At 39.0% G+C, this 19727-nt stretch overlaps 1 protein-coding gene across 1 annotated transcript; it reads right to left on the bottom strand.

Annotated features, from left to right (window-relative positions):
• Positions 1-8418: 8418 nt before the first annotated feature.
• LOC6041847 (neutral alpha-glucosidase AB) lies at positions 8419-11265 on the bottom strand. The gene is given in 4 exon segments (XM_038249112.1): positions 8419-8669; positions 8734-9309; positions 9311-11062; positions 11123-11265. Coding segments are annotated over 4 exon segments (2652 nt in total). The 5' UTR covers positions 11239-11265; the 3' UTR covers positions 8419-8461.
• Positions 11266-19727: the final 8462 nt, after the last annotated feature.

Below are 19727 nucleotides of genomic sequence, written 5' to 3'. Positions count from 1 at the left end.
ACACATTTTCAAACATTTTTCAATGTTTCAAAAATATTGGCTTTTTAAAGCTTTTTCCTAACAAAATACATTGCTAAAATGTTTTATTGAAAACTACATCATTTTTTGCTTACTCATTTATAAGTAAATCAATTTTAAACAAATTCCTTAAGAAAGAAATTTCAATTCAAAATTTATGTTTCAAATAAACACATTCAAAACTGTTAGAAATTCAATATTATAGTCATTCTGTTCAATAATCCGAATTTCAATTTTGAACGAAATTGATAATTATTTTGTTATATTCAAGAGCCAAGTTTATCGAGGAGGAATATCGACAATAAAGTGTTGACTGTCATGTAATTTTTTTAAAGAGAACACATACAACTAGAGCGTCCAATTTCCCGTCCTGGGAAAATAATTCGAGAGATTTCCCGAAAAAAGAATATTTCCCTTTTTTCGAAATTCCCGAAATTCTATCAAAAGTATTATTTTTTTGAACTTTTTGGAAAATTTTTTTAAATAAAAAATAATGAAATACCATTTACCATTTGAAAATAAAGTACCCCTTCCCGCCAAGGTCAAAATTAAGTTTCTTCTACGTTTTTGTTTACCATGACCAAATTAGATGCAAATTGAATTGATATCATTAAATGTCTCAAAGAGGGTTGTGCTAGAAGAATTAGGTTAATTAGTTTAAAATTGTTCGAGAAATTTTAGTTTATAGTTGAAAATTTATATGGCACTAAGAACTACAAGGGCGTAAGAGTTTTAAATGTGAAACTAATGAACTACTTTTTTGCTATGAAAATGATTTTAACCGAAGGTTGCATCATTTAAAAATCATTGAAAAACTTCTTCGTATTACACAAAAGGGCAAAAAAAAAAATGCAAACATTCTTTCAAAAAACTCGCTCCAAATATTTGAAAACTTTGAGTTGTGATTACATAAAATTTGTATTTCAAGTGAAAAAGATTATTTTAAAGGCAAATTAAATGCCTATCTATTTATTCCTGAGCTCAAACCAGTGAAATTTGTTCTGGAAAAAATATTTTTATTGCAACTTAATTATCAATATTTTTCTTTATTATTTTCTCTCGAACTGGTCACAGAGACAAATTTAAAAGCATTTTATTGTTTTTGGCCATGAATTAATTTTACTCACTGTCCAAATACTGTGATTAAAAAATCATACCTACTTTTAGAAAAATACAAATTCCAATCAGTGTTAATTAAAATTCAACAGTTATACTCCAGGATGTAACATTTGCAATTTAGAGATTTGAAGAACCTTTCAACTGAGATCAATTCATAAGCCTTTACAGAGAGGGTACATATTTCTTAGTTAAGATTTTGCTAGCTGAGTGCTCTTTTAGGGAAAGTAAATTTTGAAAAAAAAAACCCTAGAAAAAAAACTTATTTTTTAATATTTTGTATGATTATAAATTTAAAAAATATATTATCTTGAAGTCGTATGTTTTTTACAGGCAGTCAAGGCATTAGTTGATTCTCACACTTATTTTAACCATTGCTATTGCTATTCTATACAATTTTGTTGCAAAGTCAGATCAATTTTTGTAAAATTTAAAATTTTCTGAGAATTCACCTTTTCCCGAGAATTTTGTAACCCCGGGAAATTGGACGCTCTACATACAACCCAGACTCGACTGATCAAAGTTTTACTTTTATGAAGTTCTACAGATTTACTTGTGATAATCAAACAAATAAACACAATATTAAAGAAAAACATTTTATTTTCTTTTTCTTAAGTTGTTGCTCTGGAAGTTTTTTAAGAATTCATATTTTTACTAACTTATTGTTCCGCACATTTTCAGCATGAGTTACTTTACAAAATGTAGAGCTAGGTTTCAAGTTTTTTTTTATGTTTCGGAACATATTGTGTAAAATGCCTAAAGGGTAAATAATACTGCACGAAATAATACTGTCGCAAATTTTATTTTTACTTTTTGTTAAGTTATTCAAAAGTATCACAAAATAAGGAGCGGTCGTGGCTGAATGGTTACGATGTTCGCTTTATAAGCGAATGGTTCTGGGTTCGATACCCATCTGCTCCCAACGAGAAAGTTCTGGACTCATTGAATTAGGAATTAATGAAAAAACTTCAGCTCACGGCGGGGTTCGATCCCCCTGTCCTTAGGATTGGCAAGCAAAATGCTTTCCACTTAACCGTTGAGCATTAGTACCTCTGGTAGGACTTAGACTGATATAGTTGAATCCAAGAAACGGACGAGAATAAAGTTGAATCCAAGTTGAATATCAGAACATACAAGAATGCATTGCATTGCATGCATGCAGGCGCATTTGAAATGAACCTTCATTACCTCGCTATAAATAGCCTGGGCGATTGCTAGAATTCATCCAATAAGAGATGAGAAGAATTGAAAGCATTCCCATTAGAAATGAGAACACACAAAGAATTCGAACAACAATGCCAACGGTCGTTACCACTCGCCTAGGGTGGCTCCTCAGACCATTCACCTTCCCAAAAACCGTCCAACTCCAAGCGAAACTTACTGGAAGATACCGTGGAGATTTTCCCTTAATACTCTTAAAAAAGTGGAGCATCAACACTTCCCGTCTTCCAATTCCCTTTCCTTGTCCCTGGTGCGCGGTGGAGATGGGAGCGGCCGGCAATGGACGGCTGCCATGGTGGTGAGAATCTGGTTCAGGTGGAATTGGTTCTATTCCCAATTATCGATTCCTAGGCAACTTGGGCTTAGACAATCATCACATCACATGGCGAAAATCCAGTCTGCAATCCGCTAAAATCACCGTCTCCTAGCGAAGCGAAGTTATTCAAAAGTATCACAAAATAGGCAGAACGAAAACCGTGCCGAAATTATTTAATTAAAATTATTTTAGATGAGTTTTTTTTTTCTAAATTTTTGTTCTCGAAAAACATTGAAAACTTAAAAAGTATACACAAATTTGAGGAATAAAACATGGGTAATTCTCTACCAACTCACACGAAATCGGGAAAAGTTGCCCCGACCCCTCTTCGATTTGCGTGAAACTTTGTCCTAAGGGGTAATCTGATCACGAATCCGATATCTCGTGACGGAGGCGGTACGACCATTTTTGAACATGCGAAAGAGGTGTTTTCACCAATTTAAAATTGAGATGATTTGTGTCAAGGGACTTTATGTAAATTACGCCCGATTTGATGGCGTACTTCGAAAAAACGAATTTTCATCGACTAAAAGTTTTAAAATTCTCCCATTTTTCGTTACGACTGTAAATTTTGGAACATGTTTATGGGAAATATCGGTTTTTCGACCCAGAAGGGTCATTTTTCATTTAACTCTTCGTGTTTTTTTCTTTGCTATTTTTAGAGTGTAACAATGTTCTACAAAGTTGTAGAGCAGACAATTACAAAATTTTTGATGTATAGGGTTTGCTTATAAACATCACGAGTTATCGTGATTTTACGAAAAAAGTTTTGAAAAAGTTAATTTTTGCGTTTCTCTTTGTTTCGTCGTCCGTGTCTGTCGCGGGTGACCATGAATGGCCATGATCGATGACGACCAACTTTTTCAAAACTTTTTTTCGTAAAATCGCGATAACTCGTGATGGTTATAAGCAAACCCTTATGTCTATATATCAAAATTTTTGCAATTGTCTGCTCTACAACTTTGTGGAACATTGTTACACTCTAAAAAATAACCCTGCAAAGTTAGAAAAAACACGAAATTTTAAAATGAAAAATTTTGTTCTAAATGAAAAAATGACCCTTCTGGGACAATGTAGATTCGAAAAGTACATTAAATTTCCCATAAAATGACATGTTCCAAAATTTTTTACAGTCGAGTAACGGAAAATGGGAGAATTTTTAAAACTTTTTTAGTGTTTTTTTCGATAAAAAATACGTTTATTCGGAATTCTGAGTACGCCATCAAATCGGGCGTCTAATTTTACACAAAAGTCCCTTTGACACCAAATTTCTATCTCATCACCGTTTCAGGCTGCAAATTATTGAAAAACACCTCTTTTTTCACATGTTCAAAACTGGAAGGGGTCGTACCGCCCCTCCGTCACGAGATATCAAAAAACGGACCTCGGATTCGTGATCAGGGACAAAAGTTACCCCTTAGGACAAAGTTTCACGCAAATCGAAGAGGGGTCGGGGCAACTGCTGTGTGAGTTGGCGGAGAATTACCCACATACAAAAGGTATCTTGACAAAAATATGTTAATTTTTGGAATACTGTTTGTATAATTTTAAAATTTTACTAAGGATATCCTGCCGTTTATCGAAAAGTAAAACACAATGCAATTCGATCCAGACTTTTGATCATGCAGGTAAATAAGATTTAATTAAAGCTACAGTACATTTTATTAAGACTTTTTCAAATTACTTGAAAATACTGTAAATAATGTTAGCAAAATAGTTTGATTTCACACAGATTTAAGTACATAAAACATATATGTGAACGTTTTTTGGGTTAAACACCATAATTTTGTTAAACAGAATTGTAGAATACGAATTCATAAACCTAGTTTTGCGTGTATTTAAATTTGCAGATTTTTGCAGATTTTTGAAAAAAAAAGTTGCAGATAACTCAAAATTTCATCTGGCATCCCTGCAAGCCATAACGATTGTAAACATAATCAGCTGATCGAAATAATTTTGTTGTTGCTGATCGTCAGTACCCGATGTAAAACATAAAAATCAACGTCGATGGCCGAAGATGACGATGGGTCGGTTTCACGGTTGGTTCCGGCAGCATCAGCAACGACGCACCACAACCGCAACGACAGAGACTAAAAAACTGGTCCTCCCGTTGCTTCCAAGTTCTGTCGAAGATTCCTCCTCCACTGAAATCTCGATACCCCTGGTCACGAAAACACCGCTGAAATATAAAAATCCAATTCAAACCTACCAGAATTGGTCCCCATGATGGGCGTTTGGAAACATCCGCGGGGAACGTGTCCACGGAGCAGTTGAGTTGCGCCAAACAACAAAAGCAAAAAGTCGCAAAGATTCCAAAAAACGCTACCACAAAATCATACATCGAAACAGAATCAAAGAAACTCAACTGTAGAAGAAGATTGAGTGGCGCTCACGATCGACGCAACATCGCCAAAAGGACGACCAGCAGCAGCAATCAGAGCAGCAGTCCACGAAGAATAAGCATCAGGTTGCTCCGAAGGAGATGACTCCACCATAGGATCCGGCTTCCTCCGCAGTATCAGGTGCCTCAGTAGCAGCCTCAACATCGGCGGGCTGTTGAGGAGTCCTCCCGGGTTAATACTATTAATAGTGGGGCAAAAGGTATGTCCTCGTTAGTCAGCCGCTCATATGACCCTGACCAAGACTGCCCCAATCTTGTCCAGCAAAGCCTGGATTGTGGATCATCGTTAGAATTCTTGATTTCGATCATAATTGTTTTGTTTTCATTTGCTGCCTCACACGTGCTCAAGCTCAACTTATAAACACACATCACACACACTAAGAAAAGACGGGCGAGCTGTCACGACAGCAGCGCCATCAGCGCCGGGTGAGTGGATGCCGAAACAAAATTGCATTTGAAATAACCGTTTTAGAAGGACGATGGTTCGGCACTCGAGTGTCCCGTCTGTTTGTCTGTGCTCATACACTAACATGCTCAGCGAAGAGCCATTCTCACAAAATGCCAGCGCGGCAGTCTTTTTGTCTTCACGCCCTTAGTTTGCCATCAATTTGATTTTTTCTTGGTGGAAGTTTCTTTGAATGGTGTCAATAATGTTATGAAATCAAAATAAATGCACAATTTAATTGATAACATTGATTTTAGGCAACCCAAATCAATGAGTCTAACGCAGCGCATCAGAGAAAAAATGTTTTCAGTTCAGAGTGATCGGAGACGATCGGCCTGCCTGAGCCGTTCGGAGACTGAGCCGATCAGAGAGAGAAGGAGAGTAGAAGAGAGAGTGTTCGGGAGCAAATGGTGTGAAAGTGACAAACGGTAGGAATTCTTTTGTGCTTGCGAATGGAGTGGTTGATTTTGAGCAATCAGGACCCTTGGTTCAATTTCTAATTATTTAAAATAAATGTGGCATGAAAAAGCGTACCAAAATAGTCAGAGATACTATTCTTATTAGCCTTGTCGTTGATTGAAAATCTAATAAGAAATGTTTGTTTACATTTAATGTGGTCAACGGTTAGACAGCTGTTTACAATCTAACTTTCCTTTCAGAGTCGCTTTGATTTGACAGCACTGCCGTAAACCACGTCCCCTTTTTTCGCCAAATCTCTTGTTAGATAGCACAGTGTTGTCAATTACATCTGTACAACTTATTGTCGCCGCGGCACTAAACCGAATTGAGCAAGTTTAACTCTCGCGACGATTTTCTGTCGCGAAATATCTGTCAAGCATGTTTAGGTGATTTTGAATCAGTGTGTTTGCTTTTTTTGTTTTGACGGCTTTGGATGATGAGAAAAACGTGGCTGATCTTTTCTGATCTGCCAAGGAAATGGAACGTTTTAGATTAAATTATTGTTTAAAATCTTGGTTTTTAGTTCTACTACCACTAGAACTGTTTCATTTGGGGTAATTTATGAAGTTCAGTCAGTTTCCAGCTTCAGAAAAAGACGCAGAAGGGAAAAAGTCTTGGTTAAGTTGCTGATTACGGATGGATTTCCGTCTGAATAAAACAAAAATAGGTGGCCTCATTGTCGAGGGACCTCAATCCGGTCCGTTGTGTCCTCTCACCGAGAGAGTTTTGCTAATGCGGGATGTTGCGGGTGTCGATTGAATAAGCTATATAGAGTCAAAATGGGAAGACCCAGCCACCAACTTGAAAATCAAAAGCGCTGTAATTGTTCTCTCCAAGCTAGACATCATAAAATGGTCCATCTGGATGATCAAATCCACGCTCACAAAACGATTTCCGGTAGATTTTCTTGATCGATTCCATGCTCCGTGTAAGACGCGGCGCGAGTCTTGTCGCAGCTCAACTGGCGACATTTCAGTTTGGTGCCGCGGCGAAATTTTGTTTTGGTTTCGCGTGTGACATTTGGGGTACACTCAGAAAAGAAACAACAGAAAATTGCTTCGCGAGATGATAAACACTCGCGCTGTTAATTCGATTTATTTCAAAAACCACAATATGTACTCTGATAGCTTGCATCTTTTTCTGGCAAGTTATACAACAGAAAAAAGTGCGCTTTTTCCAGTTCACAGGAATTGTAGAACATGTTGTGGTAACGAGGCGGATTGGTTATACAACCAGTTAGGAAATACGTTTATCTGTCAAAGTGTATTGCTTGGGGGATGGGGTGCGCCACTTCAGTCAATCCCCTGCTGCAGCGGTTGTCCCCTTGAGCTGTGATATTAGAATAAGTAATGCCTCCTTTCCTCTAACTATCCCACATCTATAAGCTATTTCGAAGGTTATTTTTGCACTTTATTCCTTCCCTGTTCAATTCGTTTTCCTTCCCACTGAAAATGTTGGCTCGAGCCTCGAGTCGATCTGGCTCGATATTTTGCACTGCGTCGGACGGACAATCTTGTTCTTTGCTTTATGCTCAATATTTATAGTCGTTTCAGAACATGGAGTGGTTTGTCTTTTGTAAAGTTTTGCAGCAATTCCCCACGAAAACAGCATGATTCGAAAAAAAAAGTTCTCCGATCGGGCTCAAATTTGGGGGTTCCTTGGCCGATATAATTAGATCCGTATTTTTTTGTTTGGCCATTAGGGTGACCTACGCCGTGTTAGGGTGGTCCAAAAAATGGCAATTTTCGTCGATTTTCGCAAAAACCACTTTTTTCAAAAAATCATATCTCCGCGCCATTTCATCCGAATTTTCGTAATTGAAATACGCAACTTTTGGTACCCTAACATGTATAGGTCATCGCTGAAATTTTTAAGTTATCGCCGTTTTAGTGAAAAAAAATCGAATCGAGCGCTTCGAAAAACTCACTTTTTATTTTCAAAAAATCGTATCTCAGAGTATCAAAAACAAACTTCACCATTTTTTGATATGTTATGTGAAATTTTCCGAGGAATCCGATAAAAATATTTTCAGACATAGGCTTTTTGGTCCCGAGACTTTCAAAACAGCAGTTTAAGTTTTCATACGACCTTTTCATTTGTTTTAATACCAGTAAACTCTCTCCCCTTTTCGAACAAATCAGCTGTTGAAAGGTAGTCCATATCTCAGCTCAGGATAACGACTGCACCAATGTAATTGTTAAAGCAACCTTAAAAAATGAAATGAAAAATAAAATCAATGTTCCAGAAAATTGAACTTGTATGTTTTGTTTAATAAAGATGATATATATTAGATAGATACTTGATGATCTGTTATGAACATATTTAGGTCAATTACTTTTTTTCTTCGTCTGAGTCAGGTGTCACCCCTTCAGCTCGGGTGTCAACCCAAGATGGGTGACACCCGGGCGGCCCCCCCCCCTCCCTCGCCCCCTCGCTCAACTCCTCGTCGCTTTGGATTCACTTGTACTATTGATTGTTTCATAATCTAGTTAAAAACAATCGTCAATAAATCTACGAACAATAAATTGGCTGTGTCAATAGATTTGAAATTTTCATGTTCAGATAATGTAACTTTTCTCTTAGTTCCGCTAGCGGAGTAAACTTTGGCCGTTTTTGAGACGCCGGCAAGCCCGGCGATTACGATCCGATCAATTACAATATCCTTGTTGAGAAAGGCATCCGTGTCGATTTTCCTGAAACAGATTTTAATTTAAAAACTTTGATTAATATTCAAGTTAAATTCATTTTCGAACATACCTCAACGAAAGAACTTTGTTGTAGAATTCAATCTCCAAATACTGATACTTTCCATAACGATATTCGAAGCTTTGTTCGTCATCCACGTATAGCTCTCCCCTGGCATGGCCACGTGCATCCAGAGCAACGAGTAAAGTGTATGGGTCTCCTCTCATCGCTACAGTTGACTTACGTACGGTCGACTTGGTTGGAATGATTGTGCCTCCACGTTGAAACACCGGAATCTTGTTACTATCAACGGGAATTTCAACGTATCCGGATTGGATGTACTTGTTGTAGTTGTCGAGATCGTACCAGATTTCTGTAAGGCTGTCATTTCTCAGGGGGAAATACACGTTAACGTTACGTTGACCAGCTTCTAGGACCGGTGCAACAAGAAGCTGATCGCCTATCAGGTATTGGGTTTCCAGCCTGAATGTTTTCGGATCCCAAGGGTAGTGTGCCAGGAGAGGTCTCATAACGGGACGGCCGAAACGCTCGTGCTCGTAGAATAATGTGTACAAGAAAGGAAGCAGTCGATAACGCTTTTCGATAGCACTCCGGATGATTTGCTTGGTCTCTTCTGGCCACAGCCAGCTCCCGCCGGTGAGTTGCTTCGTGAGAATGTCCACGGAAAAATGGTTGGAATGCACCCAGTTGATACCAACGCGCGATGAGTTCCGCGCTCGGATCGTTGAAGAAGCCACCAACATCTGCGCCACAAAAGCTGATTCCGGATACGGACAGCGAGAGGCACATCTTGATCGAGGCTTGCATGTGGCTCCATTCTGCCGTATTGTCACCGGTCCAGACGGCAGCATAACGTTGCGTTCCCGCGAAGAATGCTCTTGTTAGGACGAAAGGTCTTACGGCGCCCTCGCTACGTCTGATTAATCCGTCGTGGGTGGCCATTACGTGGTAGTGGCCGAAAATGTTGTGAATGTCACGATGTTCCCAACCACCGAAGTGAATGTTGTCCTTTTGCATAGTGATCTCTGGTCCGTTGAACACTGACGGCTCGTTCATGTCGTTCCAAAGCCCAACCTCACGTGTCGATTCCTTGAAGTTTGTCAGTAGGAACTGATCGGCGTAGTACTTGCTGGCGTGCGGATTGACGAAGTCCGTGTAGCTTGATAGACCTGGCCAGCACCAGCCTTGATAGTCGTTGCGATCTTTGTCTTTCACGTAATAATCGTTGGCAGTGCAATTTTTGTGGAAAAAGTAATGTTCATCAACTTTAACATGAGGATCGATAATTACCGTAAGATGTCGATCGTTCTCCGTCAAGTTGTTAATCATTTCCAGTGGATTCGGAAATCGGGCATGATCCCAAGTGAAGTACCGTTTTTCGTCTGTGTACTCAATGTCCAGCCAAACACTATCCAGTGGGATGCTATGCTCAGTGAACTTTGAATCGATCATTGCAACATCGGAGTCATTGTCGTAATTCCATCGACTCTGGTGATATCCAAGCGCGTACATTTGTGGCAACGGTGCCGACCCGGTCAGTGCCGCAAACTGTCGGAACGTTGCGATTGGTGAGGTTCCAAGCAGGATAAACACATCGATTATGCCACTTTCCGAAATAAAGTTAGCTGAAGGAGCATTTCCCAAAACAATGTCTACCCACGTCTCAGCTGCGTTCTGCCAGAACAATCCACTGCTTCCATCAACTCCGTGACCGTACAAAACCGGAACGGATCCGTACAGGGCCATTTTGCTGTTCACCACGTAGCTGTTCACATCCAGATTGTACAAACGGTACGGATCACTGTCCCCTTTTGTGGTATCTTTCAGAATAAAATCGTCGGCATGTTCCGGAATTCCATACAAAACATCAGCTTGTGGGAACGTAAAGTCTAGTCCCGTCGATTCTGGACCCCTCGATTTACTGTCCACAAACCCGTTGAACTCTTCTTCCCACTCTCCTTCGGGAGGATTTTCGGGCTTCAATCTCAAGTGTTCAAACTGCAGTTGTCCGTTAGCATTTACCGAGGTCATCAACGTGCCGCCATAGTAGAAATCAATCCTAAAGGGATCGGCTTGAACGATTGCCGTCTTGTCTCCTTCGCTGATCACGATTTTTTGATCCGTCATTTCATCCACCAGAATTTCCCGTGAAATAAGATCCTCCGCCAAAGCATTTCTCACGCGGTAACGTTCGCTAAGGGGATGTTTTTCGTCGATTTCAAAGTGGAAGATCCTCGGATGGACTGCACTTAGGCTCAACGTGTACCAATGATTAGTTTCTGTGTTGAGAAGATCAACTGTTAAGACATTGTCAGTTAGGGTGGAAGTGTTTGTGAATAGCTTAAAACGATTTTGCTGAGGTTCGAGGCGACGAAAGCGACTGAAATTTTCAAGTACAATTTATTTAAACTAAATTCTTAAAAAAAGACACAGCACTGACCTGCAGAACGCACTTTGATTACATTTTTTGAATAAACTTTCGTCAACACATGTTAAACAACTCACGAATATAAAAAATAACGCTAATTTAAATATGGATCGAACAGTTAGTCCCATGTTAACAAACCTCTAGTCTGAGTAGAACTGAAGAGATGGACAGAGTAAATATTTTTAATTCACTTTAGAAAGATAAGAAGGAAAAGATAATGTCGATGCATTCTATTATTGGCTTATCATCAACGTGTCAATCAAATGCTTAATTAGATTGATTGAATAATGAGTGCCCATCACTGTTCGTTTCAATGATAGTTCCCAACTCTTAAATCTCTGTAGATAAATTTTTCTTATAAACTTATCTGGGTTAAACTCCGTAAGGTTAATGTTGAGGAAATAAATCAAACGCGAACCTATAAAATGTTACGTTTGCTTCAAGTTCAATGTTTCGCTGCCGAAAGGAACAACTTTTCAATCATTCCAATTCCAAAAATGGCAAGCATTCAATGAACCACAAATTCCAAAGAAGCCACTATCTTGTTGCCACGAGAAAAAAAACTCTTGTCAGCCCAGCACGGTCGACTGGTAAACTGAATGCCGTATTAACACTTAATAAACGGAAAAATGTAGTAGAACACGTTCGGAATTTAAGCCGATTTTCCCTTCCTCCAGTCCTAGCACGTGTCGTCTGCCCCTGGCTGGCAAGTCTGTCTGGATCTCCGACCTATGTTGCTCCCCGAAAGTACGAGTAAATCAAAAGAATACAAATTCAAGTCTTCGATTTTGTCACAAAATTTATCCACAATCAAAGTGAATTGATTCCTTCAGAGAGGATGAGCAAAAGTCAATTGGAGCCCACAGTTAACTCTTGAAGATCTTCCAAAAAGTTGTGGCATACGAGGAGCATTTTGGTGTATTCCGTCAAAACCGTTTGGCATGGGAATGGTGAAAACCGTTTGAAGGCATTTTTTTTATGAAAACGAGACCACGTGATGTCCCTAGTGATTCCGGCGTGCTCGCTGCATCTGACACCGAGATTTTCTAACTTTTTTCCGTTGAGGTCCATCAAAGCCCTACAATTGAACAGTTTGACTTTTGTATCGGTGTCAGGACTGTGACGCCGTGCGTTGTTGAATGTTACGTGACAAAGTCACGATTGAAATATGAGCGCCATAAAGCAAACTGTTTCGCAAACACATTTTACTACCTGCACACAATCGTAAATGCCCTTCTTTCTGGAGCCAGAATTGAAACAGTGTCGACAGTCGAGCGCGCGTTTCATCATGTCGTCAACTATCAATTGTCGATAAAGTTCGAGGCAGTAAAAGCAACAAAAAAAGATAGCTTTTCGACGAGAAGGAAACTCTTTCGTTGCAGTGATTTTAACGGTTAAAGTGATAAACGCTCGGAAGGTTTTACGACACACGATGACGACGGTTGAAGGACAGTTGAGACAGTAAACCAATATCTAGAGCTAATAATTCAATTCATGATCGTTAAGGAATCACTTGAACTCGCACGAGGTGATAAACTAGTTTTCGTCGTAAATAAACGTCTTGTTAAGGTTCACCTACATAAAGTGAGCATGAATGATAATGAAGTAATGTGTGCCGGAACGATTGTCTTCAAGTTATATCATTTTCACTATAGGGAATAGTTGAACAATTGTTTGACAGTTGTCAATTGTCCTTAAGGAGCATGAAATCTTGTTCAATAAAACGGTTACGCACTAAGGAAGTGGTCGAGAAAAATTTCAATTGGGCAGCATCGATTTTGTTCTAAATCATTTTGGAGATAGTAGCTTGTTCAGTAATTGGTTCCCGTTGTTACAAAGACACCAAAATATAGAGTAGAGAGTCTGAGATTTCCGAAAAAATGTCCACGTGGTTGGCTGGTCCCATAGTCATACTTCAGATAATTGAGTTTATACCAGAATAACAATTAAAAAAAAACTCAAAATGAAATATTAGAAGGTAAAATATCGGTCTTTAGAATCAATTCTCGTAATTGTGAATTAAGTTCACGAATGGGATAACCACGAAGGAATTTTATTCATGAGTAGGGTGCATTTGCACTATAAACGTGAATATATTCCTTCGTGGTTCTCGCATTCGTGAATTTAATTCACGATTTTGAGAATTGTTTTTTTTCCGTGCAGTAAAATAATGACATTTGTTAGTATTGGTTAACCGTAGAATTTACGATACAAGCAGAAAACTACAATTGCATAGGTAGATAACATTTTTTTGTGTGTCAAACTATGCATTCAACTACGCGACATTGACATGCTCTTGAAAATATCGCGTAGTCTTCGATAGCAGACGTGAGACACATTTTTTGTTCTTCCCATGCCTTGCAAGAAAATTAAAATTCCTTCAACATTTTCGCTGTCATTTTCTCACAAGTATGTGTTGCCAGCCCAAGTTTTCCCTGCTTTTTTCTTTACCTATCGGTGCTGGATGTGAATTTTCTCTCTTTTGTTATTGTGTAGCATATGTTACTAAGGATGGGAGAATAATTGGGGCAGATGAAATTTTCGAGGATTCTGCAGAAGATTTTTTTCCTCTTGTTTTCAAGTATTTTGAGGTATCAAATGTTTGCTCCAACGTACACGTGGTGCCCTCATTGAGTGCCACGTGTTCGTCTGCGGAGAGTGGGAAAGAGAGGAAAAAATTAAACAAATTTTGCAAACATAAATCACGTGCTTTGACACTAAACTCAACGCCCCAATATTTTCCCTGAGCGGTGAGTGATAAGAAGAAAAGTGCGAGTGAGAGAGGACGAATCGGCCACCCCTTTCCGCCACCCTCCTCCGAGAGAGAATCCCTTTTTAGGGGAGCAGTCCATCCCCACCAATGGGGTTCGAGCGGATGAACACGTGGTGGTTTCTGGTGGGGAGCATTCGGCCTTCCCGAACTCGGAATGAACCCCAAGGTACTCACCACGTGACGGCGTGCTTTTATTTAGGCGGATTTTCCAACGTTTTTCTAGCCAGTAACTGGCGAGTCGTCGTCCTGGTCACATGGCCAGGAACCTGGTACAAGAGGATTACACGAAGCAGAAAATCGCAACGGGAGCGTGTGTTTTTACGACCGGAACACGTTTCCGAGGAGGAAGAAACCCTTTCTAGATTATTTCGTACGTGATAATTTCAGCCTTTTTACATCGCGCTGCAGTTTTATTTTAGGGACACATTCCGGGCAGAAATGTTTGCACAAGATTTTAGTTTTTTTTTTGTTTTCGTTTTGGCCTGAGAGAGGAAGGACGCACCGTCGGCATTTCGGTCGATGCTTCAATTCTGTATCATTTTGGGATTACACCAGGTTAAGATATGAGTTTATACTGTAAGGTTATTGGGGTTAAAATAGCTTCCACGAGCAAAACACTAACAAAATTTTCCTTATTTTTTTTAAATATCACGTGATCTCATAGGTTGTGTTTCACGGATCAACTTTGCTACTCATGTTCGCATAAATGCAAAAAACAGCAAGCTGAAAAAAAAAAATGCAAAACAAGTTTGTCTCACACATAAGGCTACGTGTTAAGAGCGAGTTTTTCACCAATGTGTAACAGGTCGTATCGAGATGCTCCGATTTGGATGAAACTATGAGCGTTTGTTTAACTATACATGAGATGAACTCATGCCAAATATGAGCTCTCTACTACAAAGGTAAGTGAGGTAAAACGGGCATTGAAATTTAAGGTCCAAAAAACATAAAAAAAAATCTTAAAATTGCTTGCATTTCTGTAAAGCTTCATCAATTTAAACACTCTTAGTTGCATTCGAAAGCACTTCAAAATGTGCTATAGACATCCAGGATTGGTTTGACTTTTTCTCATAGCTTTTGCCTTCCTCACTGAGGTAAGGCTATAATCCTGCTCTAAAAATGAACTTCGTATAAATACGTCGTAGACCCACCTTCATGTATACATATCGACTCAGAATCGAAAACTGAACAAATGTCTGTATGTGTGTGTGTATGTATGTATGTGACCAACAAACTAGCTCATGTTTCTCGGCACTGGCTGAACCGATTTGACCCGAACTTGTTGCATTCGACTTGGTTTAGGGTCCTATAGATCGAGTTTTATACAGATTGAAGTTTCGATAAGTAGTTCAAAAGTTATGTATAAAAATGTGTTTTCACATATATTTTGATCTCACTTAACTGTATGTAAACTATGTCCGGGTCCATCATCCAACCCATCGTTGGTTAGGTTATCAAAAGACCTTTCCAACGAACCCAAAACATTGAAGATCTGGCATCCCTGTCTCGAGATATGGCCACTTAAGTGATATTGATATACTTTTTTGAAGCCGGATCTCACTTAAATGTATGTAAACTATGTCCAGGTCTATCATCGGACCCATCGTTGGTTAGGTTATCAAAAGACCTTTCCAACGAGTCTAAAACATTGAAGATCTGGCAACCCTGTCTTGAGATATGGCCCCTTAAGTGATATTGATGTACTTTTTTGAAGCCGAATCTCACTTAAATGCATGTAAACTATGTCCGGTTCCACCATCCGACCTATTGTTGGTTAGGTCATCAAAAGACCTTTCCAATGAGTCCAAAACATTGAAGATCTGGCAACCCTATCTCGAGATATGGCCACTTAAGTGATATTGATGTACTTTTTTGACGCCGGATCTCACTTAAATGTATGTAAACTATGTCCGGATCCACCATCCGACCCATTGTTGGTTAGATTATCAAAATACCTTTCCAACGAGTCTAAAACATTCAACATCTGGCAACCCTGTCTCGAGATATGGCCACTTAAGTGATATTGATGTACTTTTTTGGAGCCGGATCTCACTTAAATGTATGTAACATATGTCCGGCTCCACTATCCGACCTGACGTTGGTTAGGTTATCAAAAGACCTTTCCAACGAGTCCAAAACATTGAAGATCTGGTAACCCTGTCTCGAGATATGGCCCCTTAAGTGATATTGATGTACTTTTTTGAAGCCGGATCTCACTTAAATGTATGTAAACTATGTCCGGATCCACTATCCGACCTATTGTAGGTTAGGTTATCAAAAGACCTTTCCAACGAGTGCAAAACATTGAATATCTGGCAACCCTGTCTCGAGATATGGCCACTTAAGTGATATTGATATACTTTTTTGAAGCCGGATTTCACTTAAATGTATGTAAACTATGTCCGGGTCGATTATCCGACCCAACGTTGGTTAGGTTATCAAAAAACCTTTCCAACGAGTGCAAAACATTGAAGATCTGGCAACCCTGTCTCGAGATATGGCCACTTAAGTGACATTTATGTACTTTTCTGAAGCCGGATCTCACTTAAATGTATGTATACTATGTCCGGGTCCATCATCCGACCCATCGTTGGTTAGGTTATCAAAAAACCTTTCCAACGAGCCCAAAACATTGAAGATCTGGCAACCCTGTCTCGAGATATGGCCACTTAAGTGATATCGATGTACTTTTTGGAAGCCGGATCTAAAAAATAGATGAAACTTGTGTACAGCCATTGTTGTGAGGAAGGCTCCAACCACATAGGTGGATTAAGTTAGTTTTTCAAATTACTATTAAAAATTGATATTTTTGAAACCCTTAATATTCTTTTTGCAACAGCCTCCAACACCCATACTCTTATAGGTCAAAAGTTTTGGAAATTTCATGGACTATAAGCCTATGTTATTAACTTTTTGACCAATCGCAGTTTTTCTCATAGTTTAACGATTTTTCTATAATAAACATTTTACAACGTTAGGTTTCGCCCTGTAGGCTTCCATAGCGGCACTTTTAGGACTCAATTTTGTCATATTCGGAATCCTAGGAAAATTTCACGTAAGTTAGAAGCAGGGCTGTGGAGTCGGAGTCGGAGTTGGAGTCGTCAAAACTCTAATAGCTGGAATTGGAGTCGGCTAAATTGTATGAGCTGAAGTCGGAGTCGGAACCAGCGTCGTAAATTTCTGATTGACCCGGAGTCAGAGCTGGAGTCGGAGTTTTTAACAATTTTATATAATTCACGAACTTATTTATTATTCAACATTTGTTATATTTCAGGTTAATTTATATTTTTTTGTATTTTAAATTTATTTATTGAATTGCGTGCACTGCGTTGACATTTCTTTGTTTAATTTATTTTTTGGTTCAAGATATTTATCAGATACCATGATGTTTTCAAAGCTTTTTTATTATGATTGGAAAGCTCACTATCAGTATTTAACAAAAATAACTATGTTTTCAAAACATTATCAATTATTATATCAATCTTCTACTTGGAACGTAACATGCTCAGTTTGTATGTAAATAAAAACAAATCAAAGTATCGTGCTGAAAACATTTCAAGCTGACAAAAAATATCGAAAATAAGTTGCAACTAATTTTGAAATACAATTAAAACGGCGCTCTTATGCCTCGCATATATGCAACTTTGCATATACGAGTCATTGAATTTATTAGATATATCGATTATCCCAATGTTTAGAATTTCGCTTCGCTTCGCTTCGCTAGGAGACGGTGATTTTAGCGGATTGCAGACTGGATTTCGCCATGTGATGTGATGATTGTCTAAGCCCAAGTTGCCTAGGATTGATAATTGGGAATAGAACCAATTCCACCTGAACCAGATTCTCACCACCATGACAGCCGTCCATTGCCGGCCGCTCCCATCTCCACCGCGCACCAGGGACAAGGAAAGGGATTTGGAAGACGGGAAGTGTTGATGCTCCACTTTTTTCAGAGTATTAAGGGAAAATCTCCACGGTATCCTCAAGTAAGTTTCGCTTGGAGTTGGACGGTTTTTGGGAAGGTATAAGGTCTAGGATACACTCTAAGCAAGCGTTGCGACCAATGGCATAATGTGTTTAAGGGTTATAGTTTTATTCTCAAGGCAAGCAATCGGATGCTGCCGTAGAGACAATTCCCGTTTGATAATTGTCAATTTAATTTTAAGGTGTTCCAATTTATTCTCAAGGCAATCATCTGATGTTGCTGTCGAGACAATGTTTGTTTTATTTAAGTTTTAGCTGATTAATTTTAAGAAGTTTTTTTTAAATGCTGCTACAGAGAAAATTAATTGTTTAATTATATATTTTGTTGGATTAAAACTGATTCAGACTTAGACAGCCGGCTGTGGAAAGACTGAATCAAAGTAAATATTTGCAAAAAAAATCGAACATACATGCTTGAACAAACGCACACCGAATCGAACCGACCAAACACGAGGTCCAAACCGAATATCACGGAACCGGCCTTGCTGTGAGCAAAATGAGCAACCAATGGAAACTGTCGCATGCGAACCGCTTCTGTATGACTAATGATATAATACTGTTTCAATTCAGTTAAAATAATTATAAAATAAACATAAAGAACCGAACGCGACCAAAGTATAAACTAAAAAGAGAAAAAAGTAAAATAAAGAACGCTCTCACCCGAGTCCAGCAACGATTACGGCAAGCAGCAGCTCACAGCAAGTTCACTCAGCTGATGACGAAGCCAGCGGAGCCACATCCCTGCGCCGGACAAGCGATGGGTTGGAGGCGCACACCCCGATCATCACCAGCACACACGACGACCACACCCAGGCACGACGCAAAACTTCCTCTCTTACTGCTTTTTGGCCCATTCGATCAAAAATCTGTAGGTTTGCAGAAAGTCTGCATGTTCAAATTTGGCCCTTCTCGAAAACTACACCCCAACATCAAATGACGTTTGACCCAACACTCGCGACGCTGCAGCAGAATCCACCTCCTGTCATTGCTTCGGCGGTGGCACGATTTCGTCGCTGTCATCGGCGAACCAAGATAGCAGCACACAAACTAGTCAACTCCCTCTCACCCTCTCCCTCACATGATCGGCAACTCCGCCAAACAAAATCGTAGGAAAATCACTTAAAACCGCAATATTCGAGAAAACTTCACTTTCCCAAATAGCCCATCACTCATTCCACTGATTGCACCCATTTCACGGCCACAAAAACGACAAATTCAATGAAAAATCCTTCCAATTTAACGCGGCGATACACAACACGACCGAAGCCAAGATGGCTACACCCGAGGCGATTATCCCAATGTTTAGAATTTCTCTACAAAATTCTTAAAAGTTGATCCTTAAATAATATCGTTGAACAAGTATTTTTTTCATTAAATGCCTTAAAGCGGGGTGATATAATTGATATAAATTAATTTATTTTTCAAATATTAGAATTTTCTCATGATTTGTATGTTTAAAGTGTGTACTGGGCTGGATCACACAATGTCCATGTACGTCTCCTCAAATAAAAAAAAAAAAGTTACTGCACCCCAATTTCTCATTACTGAATTCAGTTAAATTTACTGAAATCTGCACTACTGAAATTTTTAGTAAATGAAAACTTGCTGAGCAAAAAAACAAGTGAAAATTAGTGTACATAGCTTATTAACTTAAAAAAATGAATGTAAATTTAAAGAAGTTAAATAAAATGTTCAAATTTTTCTAGCAACAAAATACAAATTCACTCAGAAAATTGTTGTGCTGAAAATGCGTTTTTTTGAATATTTAAAATTCAGATTAGGTGTCGGAGTCAGAGCCGGAGTCAACAAATTATGGAAAGCTGGAGTCGGAGTTGGAGTCGGCTAGAGTTGGTAGGCCGG

Source organism: Culex quinquefasciatus, chromosome 1 (assembly GCF_015732765.1).
Source record: "Culex quinquefasciatus strain JHB chromosome 1, VPISU_Cqui_1.0_pri_paternal, whole genome shotgun sequence".
Taxonomy (NCBI): Eukaryota; Metazoa; Arthropoda; class Insecta; order Diptera; family Culicidae; genus Culex; species Culex quinquefasciatus.
This window is presented reverse-complemented; position numbering and strand designations above follow the sequence as displayed.